General features: G+C 36.3%; 1 protein-coding gene across 3 annotated transcripts in view; it reads left to right on the top strand.

Annotated features, from left to right (window-relative positions):
* Positions 1–22,410, top strand: part of LOC106164768 (zeta-sarcoglycan-like) — a 29,486-nt gene extending 7,076 nt beyond the window's left edge. For 2 of the 3 annotated variants that reach the window (XM_013542783.2, XM_087008823.1), the window contains 7 exons: positions 9,716–9,921; positions 17,926–18,027; positions 18,318–18,405; positions 18,734–18,853; positions 19,932–20,004; positions 20,296–20,419; positions 21,128–22,410. In XM_013542783.2, the coding sequence (XP_013398237.2) occupies positions 9,730–9,921; positions 17,926–18,027; positions 18,318–18,405; positions 18,734–18,853; positions 19,932–20,004; positions 20,296–20,419; positions 21,128–21,301 (873 nt within the window). In that variant the 5' untranslated portion in view covers positions 9,716–9,729 and the 3' untranslated portion in view covers positions 21,302–22,410. Of the gene's footprint in view, positions 1–7,286; positions 7,535–9,715; positions 9,922–17,925; positions 18,028–18,317; positions 18,406–18,733; positions 18,854–19,931; positions 20,005–20,295; positions 20,420–21,127 lie in introns of those variants that run through there. The other variant, XM_013542782.3, reaches the window with a different exon arrangement.
* Positions 22,411–24,309: the final 1,899 nt, after the last annotated feature.

Here is a 24,309-nt window from a genome sequence, read left to right as displayed (position 1 = left end):
ATGGGCCTGAAGACCTTTGCTAGTCACATTTTCTGAATATCCATAATATTAATATTTTATTATTAAAGTTGATGGTCATTATGCTGTTAAACATTATGTAATATTGCATCAAAATTTGAAAAAAAAAAAACTATTTTGGGCACTGCTCCCATGATGACCATTTAAGAAAAACCATGTCATTTACTGTTCTCAAACTTACAGGAAAGTAACATGGGACTAAAATACAGCTTCAGTAGGAAATACAGTCTGTTTGGTAATTCTTGCTGCCAGTTAAACAGTTATTTTGTGAAAATTTAATTTTTCACATATTGGCATTTTCAAGGTGTGACTTTGAAGTTCCACGGGCTTGAAGACCCATGCTAGTCACATTTTCTGAAAATCCATGATACGTATATTTTATTATTATTGACGGTCATTATTCTGTTAACCATTATGTAATATGGCATCAAAATAGAAGAAAACACAATTTTGGGTGCTGCTGCCATGATGACCATTATGGGAAAACCATGTTACTTATGATTGCCAAACTTTCAAAAAAGAAATACAGGACTAAAATGCAGTCTGAGTTGGAAAAGCAGTCTAAGGAACTTCTTTTTCTGGAAGTTATACATTTTCAAAATGTAAACTTGTCACATATTTTAATTACATTGGTATTAATTGTTGAGGATAATTAAAATTTGATGTTGAATTTGCAGTTTAACATAATGTATTTTTGCATCAGAATTGACAGTAGCCTATTTTGTGCATAGTTATTTCCTGTTTTTTGTCTGTACATTTGACAGCTTTGCTGCCTTGTTTTTTTTTTTGTTGTTGTATGTGTAGCAAAAATAGATGAACAGGAATAATTGTCAAAAAAATGAGACCTAGCAGATGAATCGAAAGATGAAGCAATACCAAATCCAATGATACGAAACTGAAATACATATTGTTTTATCAACACTATAAATATTCTTTGCAGATATGATTTTATGACATCAACAGGATTTGGTATGATGTATACCCATGTTAGGGTGTTTTTAATGAATTTTTGATGAAGAAGCTAGAGTTTTTTTTTAACCCATCCCTGTATCATTCTATTTTGTCAAATTGTTTTATTGAGAATTAGTATTCCAGTGCAGTTCTTTTGCAATAACTGAATAATCAGATCAATAACTTGCAACATTGGATGTGTTTCAATAATTTTTGTAACAGTAATATTGTGGTGAAATAAGAAAAGAGTTTACTAGTATTTAGCCCATTATAAAAATCAGAAATCATTTTCCTTTTGGAGCAAGTCTGATCATATGTAGAGTAAAAGTAAAACAATAGATAAATAAAGAATTTGGTTAAGAGATCAAATTAAAAAGAAATCTCAATCAAGTGCACTTTAGTTTGGCTTAATTTCAGCCTGTGTCTTTGTTAATTGCAATATATTGCATTTCTTTGGCATTTGCAGCCTTCCCTAAATTTAAGTGTATTGATTACTACTTTATGAAATTGATTGAATGTCAATTAGCTAAGATGACATCTAATCATCGTGGAAACCAGTGTTACCATCTCAAGAGCTGGGGTATTTAATGGATCAAGTTAGTTTAATAGAAAAGTTTTAAATAATAACCTGTGAGAAACAGCACAAAGTCTCTTGAAATTTCTTATAAATTATCTCCAAAGAAAAAAATCATAATCAGTGATCAGGAGAATTGGCAGGATAATTCATAACCTTTGTATGCATAACTCTTGTAGTGACTGATATTTTGGACTGATCAGAGCTCAGGCCAGACAAAATTAATAAGTTGGTTACCTGAACAGTAACTCTCTGTAAACAGGGTCAGTAGACACCATTTATAAATGTTTTGTTTTTAAAACGTACGATGTTCAGCAATTATAGCAACTAAACTTGAATACTTCAGGCTCTTGTTTTCCTGGATTGTATTGAGTTTCTATTTGAAAGAATAGGTTTTTAAACAGAAATGAGTTGGTTGCACTTGTTAACCAACTTATGAATATTGTCTGGTCTACTAGTATCTGTTATTTTGGACAGACCTGAGCTAAACTTATAGCAGAAGTTCCAACAGAAATGTAGAAAATTTTCATGTGGATTCACATTCTATTCTAAAAGTAGTGAAAGAACATAACTTTTTCATTCAAAGATTTTTTTACACAGAAGTCAACATTATAAGTATTGGTTTATCAGAGATCTAAATATCAAAATCTGATCAATAACTTAATAATGAAATGCCCCTGGTAATTCACTCCATCAGTAAGTTTAATTGGCAGAATTAAGTCTCTGACTGCTGCCTGTGGCACACTAATAGTCTCATTATACAAGAAGACCCCTACTTTCTGGCCCAAATAACTAGGCAAAAATACTTTGATTCTACTAAAAAAAAATTGAGGAGCAACATTTTATCCATGTTCAGCAATTGCTTTCAAGTACTGTTCTGACAGTTAGGAGTAACCTAGTAGACCTGTTTTATTAAGGGTATGGCCCTATTGGTGGAATCATGAACTCTCAGACGTACAGGCCTTATATACAGGTGAAGCAGGGGCAGATTGAGGGCATCTTCTGGGTCTTTCTGAAGACGGTCAGATTTTCAAGTTTACATTGATGGGTATCTAATTTTTCTGGTCTAAAATAGAGGATGGATCAACAAAGATAATTTGGAAGACGGTCAGAAAATATCTTTGGATCCGGCCCCAGGTTAGGTGTTTGCGAACTCCAGGCTCAGATTTATAAGCACAAATGCCCAAATTAATAACTAGAGACACAAATTAAGTACCCCAACCAGGGGCGGATCCAGAGAAATTTTCTGACAGTCTTCCAAATTATCTTTGTTGATTCATCCTCCATTTATGACCGTCTTCCGACAGAAAAATTAGACACCCGTCAATGTTAACTTAAAAATCTGACCGTCTTCCAGAAGACCCAGAAGACGGCCTAAATCCGCCCCTGTAGCCACAAGAATAGCCCTATGACACACAGACTTCTCTAACTCTGTGTTCGTTATGACACACAGACTGCTCTGATTCTGCATTTGTGTCTACTAATTTTATGTTGGGGTACTTGAATCTGTTGCTCTCTCTGTTAATTTGGGCATTTATGCTCCAAAATCTAGGATTTGTGGTAGCATACAGCAATTATTGTGTACGAGGCCTGACAAAGCAGTAGTCTGTTTCACTAAAGAAACTTTAGCTCAAACATTGGTCTTTACTTTTAGACAAAAAAAATTTAGTCTACTTTCACCCACTATAAATCAGTAGACTAGTACTGCAATGAGATGAGATATTGGACCTGTTTTTTAACGGGAATGTAAATGGCTATATCTCTGACTTATTATTACTTTCACTTCTTAAACTAATAGATTTATGTTGAGCTGAAGTAAAATATTTGGACTAATTTAGGAGCAGAGGTTCTTTTGTAAAAAAATCAACAGCAAACCTATACCTCTAAATGAGCTATTCAGTTACCAGAGAGTCTCAGGTGAAGGCTTGGAAAAAAATGATTCTTGCTATTGATTCAGCACATTGACTTGAATAACCTCTCTTGTTTTATCATGGGCCTAAAGATTTTCTTCATCCTACCAGAAGAGTTAGTAAATTAACTTCAGAATTGTCAAGAGCCTTTCATGTTCTAGATCTTGCAATTTTTTGTCAGCCAATCATTAAAAAAAGTTCTCTCAGAATATGTCCTGTCTTTTGATGCCTGTGCAATAGTTTTTCTGGGGCTGTACAAGGAGCTTGCATTGACTATCACAAGAAAATCTGCAATTGGATGGTATGGTCTTCAGAATTTTCAGTCTGAAAATTTGACAAATGAGAATCTGTTGTGCTCAGAATTTGTAAGACGCTTTTCATATATAGTGGTGCACATACAGTATGACTAATAGTAACATGTGGTTATGCTTTAGAGAGTTTACTCCCTTTTTCAAACCCCAAAGTTACTAAGTACCAGTCAAAATTAACATGTTTAACTGAAAACTGTTTGAAACACCTCTGTTCTCTTGGGCCATCATCTAACAAACTGACTGCAGAATCTTCTAAGCCTTAAAGGGCTCATTCTCACCAATGAGTAAAATACAATATGTTGGGAACAAGAGGAGGTGTGTTAATCTGATTGCATTCAGCAAGAGTCCCCACAGAGTTGGATAGACCCATGTAGAACATTAATTTTGATGAGTACCCATACAGGAAGGATTTACAAGTACTAGTACTAGTATTTGTTGTGCCAAGCAAACATTAAAAGAGCTGGCAAATTGACTGCAATATTAACGACCTGTGCTGTATTTTATGATATGCCTCGAGAGAGGAATTGTTTTCTTGTTCCGCCATAGCATCTTCCGTGTCATGTTTTATCATGGCACTCTCAATTGTATGGTGAGGGTCCTGAGGACATGCACTGCCACCATACACCATATTAATTCTGTTGACTGAAGATTACTGCCTTTTTAATAGTATTTATGTCCAGAACAAACAGAGAAGCTGATGGCAAGATTTAACATTTCAAGGATGATGGACTCGTAATTATTCTGACCAAAGATGCAAATGGAGCTCAGCATAACTCATTGAACTGAAAGATGCATCTGTTTTATTGATCTCAACTTGATATTGTTGGATGGAAAATTCGTTGCGATCTGTCCTCTGGTTTTGTTCCTGGTTGTCGTAGGTAAGAACTTAGTAATCACACGACTAGCAAGTGAAGTCGTCACATCTTGAATGGAAATGCAGCTGTGATTTTAGACCAGGTGTGAAGTTAAGGTGTAATTCACACAAATTGGAGAAGAAGTGTGACATTTACCTGTAAGAGAGATTTTGATCATGCTCATTTTTTAACCGATTCACCCATGCCAGTCATGTTCTTAATGTGCGGAACGTTTGCACGTACTTCAATCTCTTTTCAACATCTTTAACCTTTCCAATTCAGATGTTATAGAAATGTTTAGCTCTCAGTCTTGGTTTCAACTCCTTAATAGTTACAGATGTATTTTCATTTTAGTTTACTTGAAAGTTGAAGAGCAGTTGCAGGGAGTACTATTGAGAAAAAATGAACAATTTTTTTTTTTATTATTTTTTATAGAGGTTCCCAACTTTGTAAATGTCTTCTAAAGTATTTGATTGCACAGAGAATTAATTTCCAAAAAAGAAGGCAATTGTTTTAGAAGTCAGTCTCAGCTATGTGAGTGATGTTTAATGGTCTTGAAGTGAACAAAAACAGATAGCATTCAATTCTACTCAGTGAAATATAACAATTGGTCAAACTTGGGGTGGGATGCCACTTTGTGCAAAAGTTACTATCTATAGGTGCTGGCAGGCATTTTCTGTCACTGGTGAATCTGTTACGATCTATTCCCTGAATGTAGAAAATATCCTTCAAGTTCGAGTCAGGTTTCATGAACGATAATTGCTGTTAGCGATCTGGAGCACAAACACCAAATTAATGACTCAAAATACGATTTCATGGCACAAACTTAAAATTTGTGGTCGACATGAGCATCACATTAAAGAGCACAAACTGTTTAGCCAATTTTATGCAGATCTCTAGCTGTAGACATTCATGTGCTTTTTCTTAACCCTGAACTAATTTCATTAGGGCATAATGATACAAAGAACTGCATGTTAAAGCTTTTGCAGATTCCAAGTCAAGAAAGAATGACATTTTCTAAATTTTTAATCTTTTTTATCTATTAACTTTTTCAAAAAATGATGAAAAAAAATAGCCTTAATACAAATCAAAGTAATTGTGCTACTATCATCAAGTATTCATACAGCATATTAATTCTGGAGTAATGTGATCTCGACAAATTGTGGCACATGCAGATTGTGCAGAATGGGTATTTAATGAGACTAATAACTTACTGTATATAATATAAGATAACAGGACAGAGATGAAAAAAGAAATGCAACATCTTTACGATATGTTATCAGGGCAGACTGCCACAAGTTTTACAATTCACTATGATGAAATACAGATAATACACCTTTTCATGCAAACTTAGTGGTCCTCCCCCCCCCCCCCTCCCCTCCAATTTTTCTTTCAGGCACCTTCCCTCCAATGTTAAACTGATAACATTTCTTTAAACAGGTTTTGCAATTTCTCTGAAACTTTTCTCTCAACTTAACACCAGAATATTTTTATTGCCCCGTGGGAGGTGTTGAGATCGATCACAATGTCCTTGAGTGATGGGAGTCAGCAGAATCAAAGGGAAAAGTCTCCATTCTGGGAGCTCTCATTCAATTACCTGGAAGCACCAAGAGGTAGACATCTTAGATCTTCCACTCTGGGAGGTGAGATACCAGAGACAGTGAAGGATTGCATTGCATTTAATGTCAGCTATGATTAATCAATGAAAGGAAAAGGGGGGAAAATGTTGTGTTTGGCTTGGGCTTTTGGTGAATTTAGTGAATTTTGACCTAGCTGATTCTACCTAGGATACAGTAATTCCTTGATCTTTTCAGTGGGGGAAAATTGTGATTTTACAGATACTGTATTTTTTTATTAGAACATTCTCAATTTTTTTTTTCAATTAGAATATTCTGGTAGCAACATAATTAAAAAAGCAGGGTACTAGTACTCTATAGTTCAGTTTTATGAGGTAAAAGCACCACAAATACTGTATAGAGATATAATAAATTTTTGTGATTATAAAATTATGTATCTGAAAGTTTGATCATTGTTGCCCATTGAAAAGACTGAGTCATTACCATTAAGCCACTAGAGTCCTGTTTGTCTATTTCTAAAGATAAAGTAACTATTGGTCTAAAACAGTCCTTTCCTTTTTATGAAGCAGGTGCGGCATTAAGTGGTTCGCTTGTAATGTGTAGTGGAAACATCACTTGTTACATAAAAGATTAAACATTTTATCAGGGAAGTCCTTGATCTTGTAACCAACTCCTCAATGCTTCAGGTAAAAGAAGACATTTAGTCTCTTAAGATGAGATTTTTTCCATCTTTACATAAGAGAAAATCAAAAACCTGTTTCAACATACTGCTGATTAATCTTGGCTTATAATCTTGGATAAAATTTTCATCAAATATTTGTGACTAGCTGTGTATGTGTGTGTGTAGTGTGTGAGAAGTGTGTGTGTGTTGGAGGGGGGGGGCAGCATGGCAGGGGCCAATATGGTGCACCCTGGTTATCAGAGATCATGAAAAGCTCACCTCATTTATAATGACAAAAAGGTGAATTTCCTGTAATCTGTGAAACTCAGGGTGTCATATCATGTCATGTCATGTCATGTCATGTCATGTTGGGACTGTGTAAGAGAATCTCCCAGCAGCGGTGGTATTTTGATTAAATATCTCGGACTTGCCAGGTATTCTCTGTGCTCTCACTCTCATTACTGATTCAGCTGTGGTACATGTGGGCTGGTTACCTGGAATACCAGGCTGTGTTTTTCTCGGGAACGAGACAGGTCTATATATCGGACCAGGCTTAGGATAGTAGGCTGAGGATACATTGTGGTTTATTCTTGACTTGCCTGCAGTTGTGTATATATAAACAGTGGGAGCTACAAATATGTAATCAGATGGTTACTAGTGCATATTCTGGAAATAGGGGTAAGATGATGTTGAAGCATGAACGATAAGTCAAAGAAAATTTTGTATTGTTCTATGAATCACATCACTTTATGTCTTTTGGGTAATGAGTCACATCCATGTCTAAGCTATTTGTGGAATTTTCGAGGAAGACCTTTTTAAAAGTTTTTTAATGGTATGTAATCATAAACCGCTTGTTCTGTGTGCTACTAGAATTGTCAAATTATTGGGGAAGTGTTTGGTGGCATTTTGATCAAGGATCTTAATAACAAAGCACATAGTAAGTATGTGTCAAGTCTCTGAGCTTTATTTTTTCACTCTCTCCCAAGTTAAGCACAGGTTGTTAGGTTTGCTCTACTTAACGTACAAAGGAAAAACAAGACTTTGGGTACTCTGAATAATCAGCCCTTAGCAGTCCTTTTTATTTGTTGTTGTTGTTGTTGTTGTTGTTGTTGTTTTTATTATTATTATTATTATTATTACAGTTGCAATTATTAAAGATCATTGGCAGAGGTGATACATTTCAATTTATTATTCAGCTAGTTTAGGATTAGGTCTGTTGAACAGAAAGACACTGTCTAGCATGAAATAGTTGTCAAGAACGTAATGTGCACCCTGCATGCGTGATTAATAATACATTTGGGATTCTAGTAGTAATATCACGGTTCTCATAATGAGTACATCTGTCAGTAACCAAGTTCTGTTGACAATACCAGCAGAAAGCATTCAAAGTGAAGGATGTGCAGAATATCTGTGTATGCCAGAAGAATATGCATGTATGCAGAGGAGAGTTGAGGAATATTCTTTGCAGTTTTTATAGATATTATGAGTATTAGTGTTGGAACTAAATGTGATGTGGACATATTTTTATTTATTTATTTATTTATATCATACTAGCACTATTTTACCCAATTTTGTTATAACTCTTCTGTGGAGGTTTAAATAAATGGAGATTTTAAAGATAAGTACTAATACTAGTACTGTATGTTGATACATAGTGATAAAGCCTGTCGTTTCTTCCCAAATACTAGATATATTTAAAATTCATTAAAGAGAGTTTGGAAATATGTTCTTTCGCAGTTATTTGTACTAGGTTTTGTATTAGCCCAGTCTGCAAAGTTAACCGATGCTCTGAAAAGGTTGACATAAAGATTTTCTGTCAGACTAGTGGAAATTCAAACAGTTGTTTTGGAATAGTTTTTCTTTATCTGTAGATTTCATCTTGAGATTTAGTAAATTTGATTTGAACTGGCAAGTTTTCTGCAGTAAACCAGTCTGAGTGACCAGTTGGCTGAAATTTAATGCCCAGACTGTTTCTCTTTGGGAGAAAGAACAGAGTTTGCTCTTTCGTTCACGTTCTGGGTTGTATTTGAGAGTGTTTCCATTAAGATAAATGTTGAAGCACCATACTGTTACCGCGGGCTGAATTTTCAGTTAACAGGCTAATAAAGACAGGTGAGGCGGTAAGAACGCATGTTTTTTGTATTTATTTTATTTGTCGTAACACCATGAGGTAGGACCATTTACCCCCAGGAAGTAAAGCCATGTTGTGCAATTTTACGAAAACAAATTGATTTTATGTAGAGTTAGTATGAAGGAAATGATATTTTACATTTATTTAATTGCAGTTGTTGCTCTGTAGTGGCAAAATTAGTTATGATATTTCATCAGGTCTATTCTTTGCTTTTTTAAGTTAATCAAAGTACAGATAATTTCATCAGTAAATGAATATTCTGGCTATTGTGATAAAATCAGTATTTATTATCCAAAAGTATCTAGTTTTTTATCCTGTGTTCTGTTGTATCTTGTTTAGATGAAGGGTTTTTTTTTTTTTTTTTTTTCATGTAATATTTCAAATTGAAGAAGCCATTCAGAATAGATGATCCGAGTACTAGCTGATCCTCCGACTAAATATGGCCGACCCCTCTTCCAAAGTGATGCTGCTAATTCCATGATGGTCACTCTGCCTCCAAACGCCCCGTTGCTGCAGGGGCTTAGCAATGAAACCCGGTAGCTGAGATTTAATCTGTTTAATGGCGCATGTGGAGGCAGGGTGACCATCAGGAATCAGCAGCATCGCTTTTGAAGAGGGGTCAGCCATATTTAGTCGGCGGATCAGTTAGTACTCAGTTCATCTATTTGAATAGCCCCTAAGAATGTCAAGAGTGATAAACACAGCGACTATTTTTTTTTTACCTCCAGGTGAAAGAGAGGCTATGGGCCGTGGGAGGGCTGCTGGGAACTGGTCCCAAACTTCGTCCTCTCCGCCCCCGGAGTCCGTGTACAAGGTCGGGATCTACGGCTGGCGGAAACGGTGCCTGTACTGTTTTATCCTGGTGCTGCTGGTGCTCATCATAGTCAACCTCTCACTTACAATATGGATACTCAAAGTCATGGACTTTTCTGGGGTAGGTAGAAGTGGGTGATTAATATCATCAGTCAAGAAAAATTCTTGTCTGTCTGTCTGTCTGTCCGTCTGCTTGTCTGTCCATCTTCCTGTGTGGATTTTTTTTTATCTCTTATATTTGTCTGATTTTCTGTCTGTCTTTTATGTCCATCAGTTATTGAGCCCATCATTCAATTAGTTGGTGCATGTTTCATTTCAGGCTCGTTCTGTGACACTTATCCCCCAACAATGGACATATTTATCTGCACACTTACTGTATTTCTTAATATACTTTTAATTTAAAGGCTCTGCTTCAGACACATTGTCAGCTAGACAGTGTTTTCCTCTTCTTGGAAATATATATTAGGCTCCATTAGTGCTGATTTACACAGTAAGTCTAGATAATATTTTTTCCCCCATTTCTTGATGAGCTTCGGAGATATTTGAGATATTTTGAACCGTCTTTGAAGTTTGAATTTCATAACATGCATATGCCATGCAAGTTTGTTCTTAAAATCATTCAACAAATCTGTGATGCAGTAAAAAGATAACGTAATTGTCAGAACCCTGGAAAAAAAATATTGATGAGAAATAAATCTTTCTGTAGTTAAACAGGTGCCTCGGTGCTAGCGGGAATGAGGTCACAGTACCTGGGGAGAAGGTGATGGGGGTGTTCAGATCAGGTAAAATCTGAAACGGAATTGGGAGAAGGTGATGGGGGTGTTCAGACAGGGTAAAATCTGAAACGGAATGGGGAGAAGGTGATGGGGGTGTTCAGACGGGGTAAAATCTGAAACGGAATAGAGAGAAGGTGATGGGGGTGTTCAGACGGAGTAAAATCTGAAACGGAATAGAGAGAAGGTGATGGGGGTGTTCAGATCGGGTAAAATCTGAAACGGAATTGGGAGAAGGTGATGGGGGTGTTCAGATCGGGTAAAATCTGAAACGGAATTGGGAGAAGGTGATGGGGGTGTTCAGATCGGGTAAAATCTGAAATAGAATTGGGAGAAGGTGATGGGGGTGTTCAGACAGGGTAAAATCTGAAACAGAAAGGGAGTTATGTAGCAAGAATGACTTATTAGTAAACTGATATAATAGGAATGTCGCATGAGCGGTCGTATTGAGACGAAATTTAATTACTGTGCCCCTGCAGGGACGATGCTTGCAGGGCTTGACATTAAGGGTGGCCCACTGGCCCTGGGCCACTGAAAACCAACCTAGGGCCATTGAATCGCTGGGGTCACTGGCCTAAAGAGCAAGTAAAATGTCATGTGTCAAATCATCCTTGCAACATTTACCAATATCTCGTGCCAGTATCAAAAAAAGTTTGTGTCAAGCCCTGGCTTGGGGAGGCATGAAAGAGGCAGAGAGACCATTACAGGATTAAGCGGTCTTCCTTTCATGTAGGTCCACCATATTTAGGCCGTGGACCAGTTAGCACTTAGATCTTCTCATTCTGAATGGCCCTATGGAGGACATTCACAGGGAAAGGAATTTGACCCTTATTGCTAAAGCCTCTCTTACAACCCGTCGTGCGTGCTTAGAGATCGTGCGTCCTCGGAGTTCTTGACAGACGTAGCGTTGTCGCAGGATGAAAATTAAATCGCAGTGGATGAAGTAGTAAGTGCTTTAGGAGAAGGTGTGTCGTGCTCTAAACGTGGGGCCCGCAAGTGGTCTGTACGCCCTTTTTTGGAAGTAGAAAGAAGAAAGGAGTACGTACGATCTGTACTTGTGTCGCACACAGTGAGTAAGATAATCATACGTGTATTGCAAGTGAAGCGTACGTTTTCAGAAATCGTACTTACGAAGTAAGAGAAACGTAAGAGAAACGTAATAAGCACGGAAGTAGAACGCACGGATAATACAATAAATAATAATATATAATAAATAATATAAAGGGAGCACCGAGTATCTTGATCATTCACTGTTTTGGCTTCCAAAATGGCACTTCCAAGAAGGATGCGCCATCGACTTCTACAGCTGCTAATGCTAGAGGAGACCTAAGATCACGACGCAATGTTTGCAGTGGTTGCTCGGGATCGCCTGCACTTTTATCGTGCTGGGCACGTGCGTCGTCTTAGTGTGACGCACTTCACAAGTATGGTAGTAGTACTCGCCACGCACTTTGGTAGTAAGATGAACGCACGGAGGAAGTGCACTCACCCCCCTTTTTGCTAAAACGTACATTGAAAGCAAGTTGAACGTATGAGTCTCTTGCGTGGTAAGTGCGTCTTCGTGGTAAAATACCCCAGAATTTCTGCATGCTTTTCCTGCGTTACACGCATGCCTAGCGCACTTACTCAGTACTTTTGTCTTGCATGCTACGAGCGTGCTCCAGGCGTTTTAATTGTCGCAGACAGGTTGTAGCGAAAAACTGGCCGGCCAGTTTTCGGGCTACGTGCTTTGCGTCGTGTTTTAGTCCACCAAAAAAAGTACGTTCCACGTGCGTGTATCTTACTACTTGGCCAATTTTTTGCACGCAAACCGCTCGTAGAAGCACGCACGACCGGTTGTAAGAGTAGCTTTAATGTACCACACCTCAGAAGGATTCTCCTTAAATTTTTAGTGTCACGTCACTGCACAGTGCCCGTAGATTGTTTTAAGTTGATCCCCATTATTATTATTATTATTATTATTATTATTATTATTATTATTATTATTATTATTATTATTATCCGTGTGTGTGTGTTGTATACCCAAAACAAATATTACCATTATCCAGTATTATTGTGCCACAGGATGCTCACTTCCTAGCAATAAGGAAGTTTTGTTTGTCAAAAAGTAATTTCAATCTGGTGAAAGATTCACTCTTTGTATATTTGCTTCTTTCAATTGTGCATGTGGTAATAATATCTGTTGTAAATTGATCTGCAATGCCACATAATATGATGCGGGATGCCACATTTGATAGAAATAAAGGAATAACTTGATGTTAAAGGTTAAAGGTAATAGAATTGCATGTGCTGCCCAAAAAGGTTATTTTCTTTAGTCTGCAACATTTAATTTGATTTAAAATAAAAGATTAAGTATCATTGTCAGCTTTGTTTTACTGTAATCTGACATGAATTTACAAGGGGGAAAATGAAAACACTGCTCTTTGCTTGTTGGGTTTTGTAATCAGCCTTTCATTTATAAACTAGTAGTTTATTTTTTAGGGGTGAAGGTTGTTAGAAACAATCCTATCAGCTTTTAGTTTCTGACATTTTTATCAATACAACAGGCACAATATACCAATATGATGGCTATCGTAAAAACTACATTACAGCATGTTTTTGTACTCAATAGACCATTACAGTGTGTTTTTTTTTAATGTGATTGACAGAAACAAGTAGACATTCTTGGGAAATAGATACAGAAATTACTTATAGCTTAGACTCCTTGGAAGACACACTTTGAGCAGCTGCTACAAGTAACAAAGATACCACTTTCCTGGAGTGAACTCATCAGCAATGAGCTCTGTGAATTCTTGGAAACCAGATGCACAAAGAACCATGTTAATTTGCACATCAGGAGGTATTTGTATTGACATTGATACATGTCTGTTCATTTTGCTCTGCTAGTCCTGCTTGATCGTGACAGACCAGGGGCCTTGTGGGGGGCTTCGTGAGGGGCCCAGTCGGGGGCTCTGTGAGGGATTCTGTCGGCACAACAATTATTCCAAATGATTAAGAAAATGATCCTCGTTATATATTTATTCATTTGTTTCTAGGCAGGTACTGTAGGATTGATGTAAATAGTTGAAGCATTGTTTTGTTTGTTTGTTTGTTTGTTTGTTTGCATTTTGTTTTCATCCACCTAGGCTTTGTATTTTGCAACAATGAAGTTGCAAGAATAAAGTAATTCTTTCTTCAATCAACAGCTTAAGATTGAAATAGTTTACCACCAATATTTCAATGTCTACCAGAGCATCTTCATCAGGGAATGAGGCTATCTAGGTGAATAGCCTCTATTCAGGAGATATACTTGAAGAAAAAAAAACACTTTATTCTTATAAAATAACACAGCTGATGAAATTCTTCTCTGAATGAAGCTGCAATTATTTTTTCCACCGTTGTCTGCAACAGGCAGTGAAATTTTCCTCTTAGATTTTTTTTTAATTCAAAGGCAATAAGGTAAAAGATAAATGAGATCAGCCAGCATTCTAAGTTAATTGAATAATTGAATTTAGTGAGGCTATTGATTTCTGTTTGAACAACCTGACTCTTTCTCCAATTTTAGAAAAAAAACTCTGCTTCATTTTAAATATTATGGTGTATAAGCTGGGGTTATTTATAAAGGCAATCAAGAAAGGAGAGTAACTTAAAATTAATGATACTCGCCGTCACCTCTTGATAAGCTGTCTCTCTGGTTTATTACAGAGATCCCCAAAAGAATTAAATTAAATTCCATCTAGTATCAAACGGTGCAGGTTGAGCCACTCACATTGGGCTGTTTGATTTAACTTTCCGTAGATTTATTATTCGGAAGATGTATCGAGACCTTTTATCTGGTTGATAGATATTAGCTTGTTACACTCTACCACGTTTATTCCCAGGGCTCCTTTATTCCACAGGTCAATATTGGAAGTGAAGGTTTTTGATATCTTGGTTCCCTTATGAAGAGAGAGCAAGTTGCTGACTTTGTGGTTGAAACTAGACAACAAAGTGAGGAAGAGAGACTGATTTTAAAGTGTGGTTAATGTGAAATAAAGCAAAGCGGTGTAAGGGTTTTATTCTTTTTTTAATGGTGCCATAAGTTTAAAAAAAAAAAACAACTCTATTAACATCATAATTGCTTTCCAACCATGTGCCATATTATTACAGTACCTCTGCCAAGATGGATATATGTTTTTTTTTCTCTTTTTGGTTTGTTAGTTAATAGCCCAACTCAAAAATTTGTGGACAGCTTTTGATTTTTTTAAAAGTTCTGGATAGGTAGGAAATTAGCTAACTTCACTTCAGTTAGGTTTTGGTGATGATCCATTAATTAATTAATTAATCTATCAGTTAATAAAAAGAGAATTGAGCTGCTTGGGGGCTGTCTGAGCTCTCTGAGTGCTTCTCTAGTTTACTATGAAAACACCCAAAACCACAAAAAAAAAAAAAAAAAAGGAAGGCCATTGATAAAAATTGTGCAGATTACTAAGTTTTTTATCTTTGAAGGTAGACAAACACAGCAAGTCAAAAAGGATGAAAAGAATCCACCAGGAAAGGTCTCAAATACTCTTCAGTGGTCTGTGCAAATTGTAGTTGATGTGTTCAAAAGTTCAAAGCTGTTATGTTACTAGGAATAGCAGCTAAGGTAGTGTGGCCTATTGATCAGGTGTCTGTTATTGACTCGGAAGGCCAGGAAAGCCTCCCAGTATATCCACATGATATGGTAAAGATCTTAGGCTTGGAGTGGCAATTTAATTTCAGGGAAAAAGCATTATGAAGGCTTTGTTTTTCTTATCTGCTATTACCCTAGTGTCGTATATACTATTTGGCAATTCAATTTCTGGGGAAAGGCATTATAAAGCCTTTACTTTTTGTATCAGCTTTTACCTTATTGCTATATATGGATAAACTTGCTGATTTTTTTTCACATCATTTTTTGTATAAAGGGGGGGGGGGGGTGTTTCTTTGTTTGTTTCTTTGTTTGTTTTGTTTTTTCTTTGTCTGAAAGAAAACATTTTTTTTTGTTTGAAGACTTTCATATGCCATTCTCGATCAATCAATACTGAAAATCTGCCACTCAGAAAGTTATAGAACAGAATAAACTCCATGGATATGAAATGGTCCTTTGGGTATGGATAATAGCTTTTCCGTATGTCACTGTGACAAGAATTCTATAGCAAGTGACATTGTTTAGCCAGGAGAAGTAGTGTATTCCCCATGGACACGAAACATTGCTTATTCCTGTATCAGCGATGCACGCTAAGTTAGTAAATTGACAGCACTAGTTATGGTTGTGCTGTATTATTAATGGCTGCTGGTTTTTGAAAGGCAAGCACGCAAACGACTGAAATATTCAGTAATATTGTGGTGTGTTCAAATGCAGATTTAAACCTGGACTGGTTTTGGTTGTGCTACATCACCAATCAGATTGGTTTTTTAATGACAGGAGGTTACTGTGGACCTCTTTCTAGAGTATTGCACAGCAATGAATTTTAAATTTATTTGGTACAAGTACATTTTTACATTGACTGTGACCTACCAGTGTATTCTATAACTATGCAATTATAAATATGACAGTTTAAAAACAAAATAGGTTTATGAGAGAAGTTTCATTAGCTCTGTATATATCAATTTAAATTTTTGCTTTTCTTTTTATCAAGAGCTATGCTTTCTTGTGGGTATTACCTCCAATATTTCTGTGACTGTCAGTCACCATCATCACTGATAAAAAAAAAAGAAAAACAATAATTTAAAAATATGTTTACTGTATAACAATTACAGGTGACTATGTGGTGTATTGCAGGAAGTCAAATTTACTCCCTTTAATAAGCCCCAATATACCAATAAAAAGTAATTGATTTACTAGTCTTGCCAATTTTTATTATTATTTATTTATTTATTTTATTTTATTTTTTATTTTATTTATTTATTTTTTTTTTTTTTGAGGGGGGGGGGGGGTAATGAAGGTGACTATCTTATTTTTAAATATTAAAATAGCCTGGCTTTTACATCGTCAATCTCTTACACTGGAGTGCACAGAACACTATAGCTACTTCCTGATGTGCTAAGAGCCTTACTCTGATCCTCTGATGTACCGCGCTTTGTGGCACTCTGGGAATACTGTTAAAATTAATGGAACTGGATGCTTCAAGAGGATTAACATGCCTTTAGAGAATATATAAGTCTGATTAAACATCTCATCCTGATGATTTCACCCTGAAGCTCGGCTTGAGTTACTGTCAACAAGAGAAAGCGTGCTGTAAATAGAAGTTAATTTTATTGGGATAATCACTCCATCTTTTCAATGGGGGTAAATTGTGAATCTTACAGATACTGTATTTTTTAAAGTCATATTATCTCTTAAAATTAGGACTTTCCTACTGAGTGGTAATAACAAAATCAAAAAGCAGCCCGTTGCATAGGTCTGTACTATGCAGTAAAAGCCACATAAAATGCCACATAGAAATATAATTTTTGTGATTTTGAAATTATGTATTTGAAAGTTTGATAATTTTTTCCCATTGAAACGGTCAAATCATTACCGTTATTTCTGATGCTAGGGGCAGTAGAGGCCTTTCTTTCAGCAAAGCAAGTTGTCTGATTGTTACTGTGGTCAAATGAGTATATATACATTATGTTGTTGTTCACCACTGAAAAACATGAGAGAATGATGGTAGCTTTTGGTGCAAAAAATAATATGACCAATACGACAATAGCAGACTGTATACTATAGCCAGTTTATTCTTTTTTTTTTTTTTTTTACTGTAAAGTATCAGATTGTCTTTCTCTAAGATCTATGAATATTGAGAAGTTGCTTCACTTTGCCGTGGCCTTAGTAAAAGAATGCGCATGGCTATTGATATTGATTTGTCTAAAAACATTTAAAGAAGAAGCCTAGATTAAGAATAATTTAAATGAATGTCCTGTCACTTGGAAGGGTTTATCGTTACAGATGCCTCTGATGTAGAGTTGAAACATGAAATAGTATTCTGTGTATCAGTAGACGGTGGCCAACAAGAAGCATCCATGTTCCACATTCTTGTTTATTTTTAAAAATATTTTTAATAGTTGATATATTTCATGTTTAGATATTATTCTATTGCTCATAACACAGAAACCTATTAATTGAAATATTTAGAGAACAAAAGTATAAAATTATTGACTTTAGCTTTAGTCAGTTCGTTATTTTGCAAACCTTACAAAAGTTATTTCTACAGATACTTCTTTTATTTGTTTAGGTATGTTCTCTGAGTCATCATTTTTATGTGCCCAATCCAGCTGAAAGTATGTATCAAAGAAGCGTCAATGCCTCTCAGATCTTTGAGTTGTGTAGCAACATTGGTTACTATGTGCATTAAAAATTTTAACAGATATTCTAATTATTTTTTCAGGCAGGAATGGGGAAACTGAGAATCACAAACCAGGGTATCCGTGTGGAGGGACACTCAGAATTCCTGGCACCCTTATATGCAGCACAAATAAAGTCAAATACAGTCAGTATACATGAATTTTTTCTTTATATTACCTGTTATAGCTATCTCATGCACGTGTTCTTAATTTCCTTCATTCTCATGTAAAGACTTAATTGTTGGCGACAGATCTCAGATCCCAGATGTCAGCACAGTCACAAAACCTCTTTTTCATGTAAATTTTTTTAACCAAAGATAAACCAGAGTATGATGGTATAAGTTTGTACCTTATGAAAAAAATTAATAAAAGTCACATTTTAAGGTTGTTTGATATGAATTTCCACTTGATATAGCTTTTTTCATTTCTTCTGCAGGACAAAGCTTTATTCCTTGAATCATCCAAAAATGTAACCATCCACACTAGAAATGAAGCAGGCAGCATTACAAACAGACTGTACATAGGTTGGTGAAAACTGAGAGGAAAATTATTTATTTATTTATTTATTTATTTATTTATTTATTTATTTATTTTAAATGGGTAATCCACTTTTTTTAGGTCATTTAACATCAAAGCCTTTAACTTTAACTGGAAAAAACAATAATTATGATTCAGAAATTAATTCTCTTTAAACTTTCAGTTTTCACAAGTCATTTTATCTTCCAAGATTATAATGTTTTTTTTCTGTCTTAAATGACTCTTCAGTAATAAAGAAAAATGTAGTAAAATTTAAAAGGCATTATCTTCATGTGATCCAAAACTGATCTTCTCTGTGGTTTTGTCTCCATGTAGGTTCCAAGGAAGTGGAGAGTTACTGTGATAGTTTTGAAGTGGTCAACTCTGCTGGAGAGCAGCTGTTCTATGTGGATGGGACTCAGGTCACCATAGGACCAGAAAAACTCCACATAGCAGGTAGGTTTTCCCTTATCCAGTTAATACTTAACCATTTTCCAGTTATCCATTATCTTGCTATCCTGTATCCAGATATTCCTTATCTAGTTATCCATTATCCAATTATCCCTTATCCATCTGTACCCTTTCTAGTTATTCATCATCCATTTATCCTTAATTCAGCTATCCTTTTTTCAATAATTCATTATTCATAGAGCAGACACCTTTAATCCCATCGTTGATAACTTTTGATGGGGCATTATTCTTGTATTTGTGTCAGTAGATTATCTTTGTTTTCAGGCATTGTTTTATTATTACTAACACCATAAATAAGACACCTAAGGATGTTGAGAAGTGTAAAATATTGGAAAATTTTAGCTTACACAGTAACTTCAATATGCTCTGCATTTGTGAAATGAGAATAGCTGTTCAATATGAAAGGTGGAGTACAATGTGATAGTTGGGACATCTGAGATTTCAGTGGAGCAGATGGTGTTAGTTGTGAATTTACTCTTAGGGACCATTCCCAAACCCTATCATACTAACTGTGGATTGATCTATCTCCAAAGGGATTCTCACTAAGTTGCAGTCAACTTAAGCAGCTTAGATATCTGGCACGTGTACTGACGCTGTTAGGGGTAATTCACTTTCCTTTATCAGTTTCAGTAGGTGTACCAGACATCTAAGCTGCTTTAATTTGATTGCAATTTTGCAATTTAGCGAGAAAGCCCTTTGGAGATGATTCGATCCTGTTAGATCAATCTAGGTATGGGAACCCAGTCTAACTGCTTTACTTGTTTGGCTGTTATCAAAATTTTATTTCGTGCAATATATTGTGGACACAATATATTGTGTGTTTTTTTTTTAAACTAAATAGAATTTACAGAACATGTGAATTGAGGAAACAGTAGTGTACTGAAGACAATTTCTAGCTCATTTCTAGTTGTACTGAGACAGTCTGCTTTCTTCACTGAAACCAAAAAAAAAAGTATTACTTTAAACATTTTTTGTCATTTGCTGTTGTACATAATCATGTGTGTAATGAGTTGTTAAAATTGAAATGATTTTAAGATTTTTATTCCAATCACTTTGATTACAGGTAAAGAGGGCACTGTCTTCCAGGGATCTATACAAACAGGTGCTGTACGTTCCAACATCTCCAAATCTCTAACGTAAGTTACTTTTTAAATTAAGAAAATCCTGTAAAGAAAACATATTGGTTGGATGAACAAAAAATAGTCTAAGAGTGAATCTTAATAATTTGTTATGTTCAAGCATAAATTGTACTTAGTTTTTTTTTTTGTTTTTTTTTTGTTTTTTTTTTTTTTGCAGAAACTGGTTAGAGTAAATAAATTTATCAAGAGAAACCTTTTTTTGTAGGAGATGGGGTATTAGTCCCCCTCCCTCCCTAAAATATACAAAACATTTATTCATGTATAAATATGTATGTTTTATGTTTTCAGGTTGGAATCTCCAACCAGAGAATTAAAACTTCAGGGTCCCCAGGGTATTACTCTGTCCTCACTGGTAGGAGATGTCACAATGACAACTCTACAAGATGTTGTTCTCCACTCCACGGGTCAAGCAGTAAGTGGACACGCAAAGCTTAGTGTGCATTCAGACAAGGACTGTCTTAGGAACCATTCAGAATAGATGATCCAAGTACTAACTGATCCGCCAACTAAACATGGCCGATCCCACTTCAAAAGCAATGCTGCTGATTTCCGATGGTCTCCCCCCCCTCCACACGCGCCATTAAATGGATTAAATCTCGGCTCCAAGGTTTAATTGTTAGGCCCCTGGATCAATGACGCATGTGGAGACTATCATGGAATTAGTGGCATCACTTTTGAAGTCGGCCATATTTAGTACTCGGATCATCTATTTTCTGAATGGCCCCTTAGACTGAAATTAGGTCTTACTTAGGTCACCAGGTGGCAGGTTCACAAAAACACTAAGGGATATGAAGAACTTCTTTGCTAATCACCCAAGTTCGTAAGAACTGATGAATTAATGTAACAGTGCAAAACTTACTGAATTTATCTTCATCTGGAAAACATCAAACATTTTCGATTCATCTGAAGTAATAAGTAAATGAAAAAGTGCTTGTTTTGGAAGGACTTTTATTAGTATAATTACATATTACTTGTGCTGTTGTGAAGTATTATCAATTTCATGGGAGTAATTTTATTACATAGTCACCATGTGTAATTCTCATTTAAAAATATGATTATTATTTTTTTTAATATCTTCAGTATTACCATTATATTCTGTTCTTTATGCAATATTTTCCAGATAAGACTAAATTCCCAGAACATTCACATGAAGAACTTACAGATCAGCTCTCCAGTGGGATCAGGCCGTGCCTACCCCGAGGTGTACCAGCTGTGCGTGTGTGGGAACAATGGCCGCCTGTTCCTGTCAGAGCCTACGGGGGAATGTCAGGCAACTGCAGATGTATGCACGTAGCATATGCTTCATCTTTACGGACAGTGGTAGATGCATATGCACAGCATGTTTGAGGTATATGAAGAGTTGCAGATGGACATACACAGCATATATTTGATATATACAGAGCTGCATACGTATGTGCACAGCATATGCTTGAAATATACAGGGAGCTGCAGATGCATGTGCACAGCATGTGCTTCATCTTTCTTCAATACCACGGAACAACCAGTACGTAGTAATGGAAAGTATTTGGGGCATACTGCTGTTGTCCCATGGACATTTATGCAGCTTTAATGGAAAGTTCTAGCAGGAAATAATTGTCATAAAAACAGTATTGTCAACTCTGCACTGTTCACAATGTGAAGATCTATAATTTATGGATGATTTAAGTGATGGATGCTGGCAGGACTGCTGAGGGGGATGAAATAACACTGCTGTGGCCTGTCGCACAAGAGAACGTTAGCCTGGAATTTGGTCTTAACTTTAAGATCTAAATTTTAGATACACAAATTGGTAGTCATACAGTTGATGAAAAAGTTGCAGCAGTTTTATATCAGAGAAGCCTTGTCGTATGATTCATGCCAATACTTATTTTACTTAAGTGGAGTCCTTGGCATTTCTCCTGAACTGAAGGAGACCAAAGTTTTGGTCGAAAAGTTTAGACCAAGTCTTTTGTTTAGAAACAGTTTTGTTTAGAATCAGATACTCTAAAGATCAAGAAGAGTGGATGCTGAAACATGGAACACTTCTTATTACTGAATGTGTTGAATTTGCAGAGCTCTTGACAAACATGGGAAATATGTAATGTTTATTTCATTTGAAGATTGCCAGTTTTGTTTTTATTTTTAGGGAAACTGAATGAGGAAATATTTTCCAATAGTTCAAAGCCAATTCTGAAAAGATGGCAGATCTTTTGATTTTTTGAATTTTTTTTTTTTTTTTTTAGAAATGGAGGGGTCATGCATTTATGGCAGTTAAGTGGAAATATTCATGGTCACATGACTAGAATCATGATGGTAATATTTCTAATAAAATATGTGTCATTGCAGGCCCGTAGCCAGGGGGGGTTCGGGGGTTCGAAAGAAGCGCCCTTTTTGCTGGGAAAAGGTCCACTTTGGATAAAATTTGATCTAGGTACATGAAGTTTTCATGGGAAAAGGTCCACTTTTTCAGAAAATGACCCCCCCATTTGAAATAGCTGGCTACGGACCTGCATTGTAACGATAATATGTAGGCCTGGGTTCATACCATCATTAATTGTATTAATTGTACCACCAGCGTTAGCGCTGGCGGTACACATGGTTTCGGTCTCGTCCGGATCGTTCCGCCGGCTCCGCCGGCTCCGCCGGACAGCTACCGTTACCGCTTCTCCTCCTAGACGGTAAGGCCCCCCATACCCATCTCATGGATTTAGGTCACCTATAATCTCAACTCGTTCCACGTAAAATTTGGGCTTTGTCGGTATTGGGGTCTGGGTGTGGCACTCATTGCAATGCACCCTTGTCCAAAAATGGCAAAATTAAATGCTAATTATCTACCCTACGGAAGGAGTTACGGGAAAAATTTCTACAGACGGCTTTCCAAAAGTCATATGTGTAGATTTCAAATATACCCTCGGATTTGACCTTTGACCTTTACTTCAAGGTCAAATGGGCCAAAATTTTCAAAAAAATGAAATTTTTTACGAAAAAAAAATTTTTTGCCCTGTTATTCAGACACCACACAGACTTAACCAATAATATTATTGGAAAGTGTTACCCTTCAGGTCATCTTTCATCTCCGTGAATTTGGGGTCAATCGGTGCATTTTCACAGGAGTAGCGGCCATAAGATACCGAAACTGAAAACTGTCTCTAATTCGGGAACCGTTAATGCTAGAGACCCATTCTTTTTTGCATTTTGTAGAGCATGTAAAGCCCAACACTGGAGGTGGTCTCGGTTTTTTTGTATTCCATGCGGTTTTCGAGTTACGCTGTATCAAAAAGTACATATTGGTGGTGAAAGGAAAATGTACGGAAGCCCACTGGTGCCATATGTAGAAAAAAAAATTATCTCGAAATTTCGAGATACTATTTTGAAATTTGAACAAAAAAATTTACCACCAGCGTTAGCGCTGGCGGTACACATGGTTTCGGTCCCGTCCGGTCCGTTCGCCGGCTCCGCCGCCATGTTACCGTTACCGCTTCTCCTCCTAGACGGTAAGGGCCCCCGTACCCATCTCATGGATTTAGGTCACCTATAATCTCAACTCGTTCCACGTAAAATTTGGGCTTTGTCGGTATTGGGGTCTGGGTGTGGCACTCATTGCAATGCACCCTTGTCTAAAAATGGCAAAATTAAATGCTAATTATCTACCCTACAGAAGGAGTTACGGGAAAAATTTCTATAGACGGCTTTCCAAAAGTCATATGTGTAGATTTCAAATATACTCTCGGATTTGACCTTTGACCTTTACTTCAAGGTCAAATGGGTCAAAATTTTCAAAAAAATGAAATTTTTTACGAAAAAAAAATTTTTTGCCCTGTTATTCAGACGCCACACAGACTTAACCAATAATATTATTGGAAAGTGTTACCCTTCAGGTCATCTTTCATCTCCGTGAATTTGGGGTCAATCGGTGCATTTTCACAGGAGTAGCGGCCATAAGATACCGAAACTGAAAACTGTCTCTAATTCGGGAACCGTTAATGCTAGAGACCCATTCTTTTTTGCATTTTGTAGAGCATGTAAAGCCCAACACTGGAGGTGGTCTCAGTTTTTTTGTATTCCATACGGTTTTCGAGTTACGCTGTATCAGAAAGTACATATTGGTGGGGAAAGGAAAATGTACGGAAGCCGACTGGTGCCATATGTAGAAAAAAAAATTATCTCGAAATTTCGAGATACTATTTTGAAATTTGAACAAAAAAAATGCTATCTCGAAATTTCGAGATAGCATTTTGATATTTGAGCAAAAAAATTTATCTCGAAATTTCGAGATAGTATTTTGAAATTTGAACAAAAAAAATGCTATCTCGAAATTTCGAG

This window comes from Lingula anatina, chromosome 3 (genome assembly GCF_051362555.1).
Source record: "Lingula anatina isolate TDL-2025a chromosome 3, LinAna3.0, whole genome shotgun sequence".
Lineage (NCBI taxonomy): Eukaryota > Metazoa > Brachiopoda > Lingulata > Lingulida > Lingulidae > Lingula > Lingula anatina.
This window is presented reverse-complemented; position numbering and strand designations above follow the sequence as displayed.